The 4,195-nt window shown below is 33.6% G+C and overlaps 1 protein-coding gene across 12 annotated transcripts in view; it reads right to left on the bottom strand.

The window, feature by feature from the left end:
- The window catches only part of LOC106881656 (calcium-dependent secretion activator 1), a 231,207-nt gene that overhangs the window by 202,687 nt on the left and 24,325 nt on the right, over positions 1 to 4,195 (bottom strand). For all 12 annotated transcript variants that reach the window (XM_052966562.1, XM_052966566.1, XM_052966571.1 and 9 more), the window contains exon 6: positions 2,189 to 2,328. In XM_052966562.1, the coding sequence (XP_052822522.1) occupies positions 2,189 to 2,328 (140 nt within the window). The remainder of the gene's footprint in view (positions 1 to 2,188; positions 2,329 to 4,195) is intronic.

Here is a 4,195-nt window from a genome sequence, read left to right as displayed (position 1 = left end):
CACTTGCTTTGGCGAGTCTGGTGTTGATCTCATCATCAATGACTACATTGTGGGAAAGTGTACTGCCAAGGTAGGTGAATTTGTCAACCGCATTGAATCTTTGCCCGTTGATGGAAATGTTGGGTTCTACATGTAGTTTTCCTGGAGCGGGTTGGTGCATCACCTCGGTCTTCTTGGTACTGATTGTGAGACCAAAGTTGTTACAAGCTTCCGAGAATATGTCTGTACTGCGTTGCATGTCCGCCTCAGAGGCAGTGTTTAGGGCACAGTCATCAGCAAACAGGAAGTCATTGATAGTGTCTGTTGTAACTTTGGATTTTGCTCGTAGCCTCCTGAGGTTGAAAACTGATCCATCAAATCTGTACCTGATTCCAATACCCACATCAGCGTCTCCGAAAGCGTCTGTCAGCATTGCAGAGAACATGAGACAGAACAGGGTAGGAGCTAAAACACACCCCTGTTTCACTCCATTTGTGACTTCAAAAGGGTCAGATGTCTCCCTACTATCTTGTACTCTGGCCAGCATTTACATCTTTTAACTAATGATTCAATAATCCCCATTCAGTCTTTGATGTTTTATTTTGCATCCTGCATGGTCAATTTATGAAGGCTACTTTAGGACTGGGTTAAAATATTTATATAAAGCTAGAAAATAGATTAAAACATCATTGGGACAAAAAGTATAACAAACAGCACAGGAAATTAACTGTATTAGCCCCATTCTGTTACTCCTATTACAGTCTCAATGACCATCTAAAAAGCTAAAAAATAAAACAAATGTTACACAAAACACTTGTAATTCTGCAATTGTTCGCATAAAATGTAAATAAACGTGATGCATTATTCAGCATGAGATGGTCATATGTGAATGATTCACAGCTTATATGACAGTAAAATAAACATCTTTAATCTATATATTCATGCTAAAACTGTTGAAATTGTTCACAGGTGGGAAATACTAGTTGGCAATTGTTTTAAATTGCAATAAAGAGATTTTTGTTTTCTTTCCTTTAATTCATTGTTTCAAAATGTGTAAAAATTACCACAAAATGTTCCAAATAATAATTACTTATGGTTCATCAGCACTTATGGGGGAGAGGTCACATCGTCTCATTATTCCTCCTTCTTCAGCATGCATAGCCTACACTCGATATGTGTCATATATCATTTAATGACAATGTAATGTTTAAGAAACAGTTTTTATTATCTAAATGAAAATTCTCCTAGAAAGATGAAAAGAATTTTAAACTTTCATCTGCCTGTCAGCTATTTGCAGAAAGTGGATGTCAACAAAACTATAGTAGTTATGCACCACACTGATAGCTGATTGCAGTTACACAAAACACCATAGCCAAAAATACACGTTTTACTATCTGAATAGCAACTCTCTCAACTAAAATATAAACAACTCTACCACTGATCAGAAAGATCAAACAGTACATCCAGTAGTTTATTTATAAATTTATACTTTCATACTGTATTCCAGTATACTGTGACAGCATCGTGTTAACATGCACAGAATCATATATCTTCCCCTACAAGATCACTTCAAAATATCTTTCAATAAGTGTATGATGAAACATTAAATATTTTTCCCACAAAATAAACTTGTAAAATAACGGTACATCTTATGTGCCAGCAAATATGATAACTCTAAGAACAGAAACATATATAGACACATTTGCATAATATAATGGTTTTGAAAACCATACACTGGATTTATGTTAAGCAACACACATACACATATAAAAAAAATATTTTAAAAAAACATGCTTGTGGGCCTACATATAGTGCTTCAAACACCATATATTGGAAGTGCATTAAACATTATCAGCTTATTTAAAGGCTGATAAAATAAGAAAAAATATGTATAATATACAAGTGTGTTTGTAAGTGAAAGACATGTACTTCAATTCTAATTAGTGGGCTTAGTGTTTCTTCAATCGCAAATTATTGTATGCAATCATAGAATGTTTCAGAAAATTTTTATTTCAGATGTTAGTTATTGGTTCATAATAAGTATTTACATTAAAATGTAATCAACATTGGCTGTAATAAAATCAAAATTTTAATGAAACAAAAGCAAATAATTTGTCACTAAAAGAAATAAGGACATAAAAATAATAATGAATACAATGATTAATGAGAAATAATACATATTTAGAAATTTTCAATGTAAAGCAATTACCCGCAATGTTTCATATTTTGTGGCTTATCCATTCGAACAGCTATTTTAATACGTAAATCATCGGGGCAATTTTTTTTAATGGTTTGCATTTGAAACCATTCTGGTTGCCGGCTACTGCTTGCAGTGGGCCGAATCACAACCTACAAAACAAGGAAAAAAAGAAATATATATCAACCCACATGGAAAATAGATGTTAAAAAGTAATGATGATACACACACACACACACACATATATAAAAAAAATATATTTATATGTATATATATACAAATATATACAGATATAGGGTAAAAATTAATAATTAATTAATAACTAGTAATATTACCAAGAAGTTCGGTGTGTTAAAAAAACCATTATCGGTAAACTTATATAGACATAATCAAAATTAGGGTTCAGCAAGAATGGCTTCACCACACACCAAAAATTAGAAATAACAGTCAAAACTACTATTTCTTTACCAAAATATAACTCCCAGACAGCAATACTCGCGACTTAACACAGGCAAAAAAGAAAATATAACGAATCCACCTGGCTTTGATTGACTGTATATGCATTTCAGGATTAAAGAGGTGTAAATTATATTACCCGAACTTACTTCCTTCATCAGTATAGTATTTCAAAATTATAAATCAGTGAATGCTAATAAAAGAATAATTTATTTGATCAGGCGACATCAAACGATGATCTAGGAACAGCATTTCCGCATTCATATAGACGAGTAAGAAAATCGTATCATTCCTCAATTACCCACATACGCTATGAGTAATCCTACAGAAACTGCAGTTTACTATCAGGGAGTAAATAAATTCTTACATATATAGGGCAAAAATTAATAATTAATAAATAATTAGTAATTTTACCAAGTATTTCGGTGTATGTCTATATAATATTACCGATAATGGTTTTTTTAACACACCGAACTACTTGGTAAAATTACAATCTTTGCAGCCAGAGTGTAGATGAGGTTAGCTGCATGAAACTCTCTCATGCACCAAATATCAATTCCTAAACAGGTCGAAATACAAAGAATATTAAATAAATTAAATACAAAAAATGTATATATGTTTCCATGCAAAAGATTCGACCTACAAAGAATAGAAATGATATCAAGAATTAAAGGGGTTGGAGAAGAGTATTACAAATCCAACAGCTGTCTCTTGAGGCTCAATGGTCCAAAATAATGATTATAAATTGATTCCATCTTCAGATGGAACAACCTCCGTCTTCAGGGGAGGTGTTGATAGAAAGGAGATTAAAGATACAAGGATTTTGTGGAGAGCCAAGTGCATTAGAGTGGGGAATAAGCAAGGTATTCAAATAGAGAATAGCAAGAAAATAAATTTCAAGCATTAGGGATTAATAAGAATACTAAAAAATTTTTCCATCTTTAATCTCCTTTCTGTCAACATCTCAAATGTAAGATTTCTTCCCTGAAGACGAAGGCTCATTTCATCTGACGAATGAATCAATTTACAACCATTATTTTGGACCACTGAGCCCCCAGAAACAGCAGTTGGATTTGTAAAACTCTACTTCAACCCCTTTAATTCTTGATATCATTTTTAATCTAAGCCAGACCTTTTGCATTTAATGTATTTAGTATTCTTTGTATATCGACCTGCCTAACTTGCTTGTCCTTACATTTTATTCCTCTGCCTGCTCAAGTGTAAACCTCATGAGCACTATTAAGTGTATTCTGTATGGAGAATATCAGATTCCCATCTTTGAACTATATATATATATCATCATCATCATCATCATCATCATCATCATCATCGTTTAACGTCCGCTTTCCATGCTAGCATGGGTTGGACGACTTGACTGAGGACTGGTGAAACCGGATGGCAACACCAGGCTCCAATCTAAATTTGGCAGAGTTTCTACAGCTGGATGCCCTTCCTAACGCCAACCACTCAGAGAGTGTAGTAGGTGCTTTTACGTGTCACCTGCACAAAGGCCAGTCAGGCGATACTGGCAATGGCCACGCTCGAAATGGTGTCTTTTATGTG

The sequence above is a fragment of the Octopus bimaculoides genome, chromosome 1 (assembly GCF_001194135.2).
Source record: "Octopus bimaculoides isolate UCB-OBI-ISO-001 chromosome 1, ASM119413v2, whole genome shotgun sequence".
In the NCBI taxonomy this organism is placed as follows: Eukaryota; Metazoa; Mollusca; class Cephalopoda; order Octopoda; family Octopodidae; genus Octopus; species Octopus bimaculoides.
The sequence above is the reverse complement of the archived record's forward strand: the minus strand, read 5'-3'. Positions and strand labels throughout refer to the sequence as shown.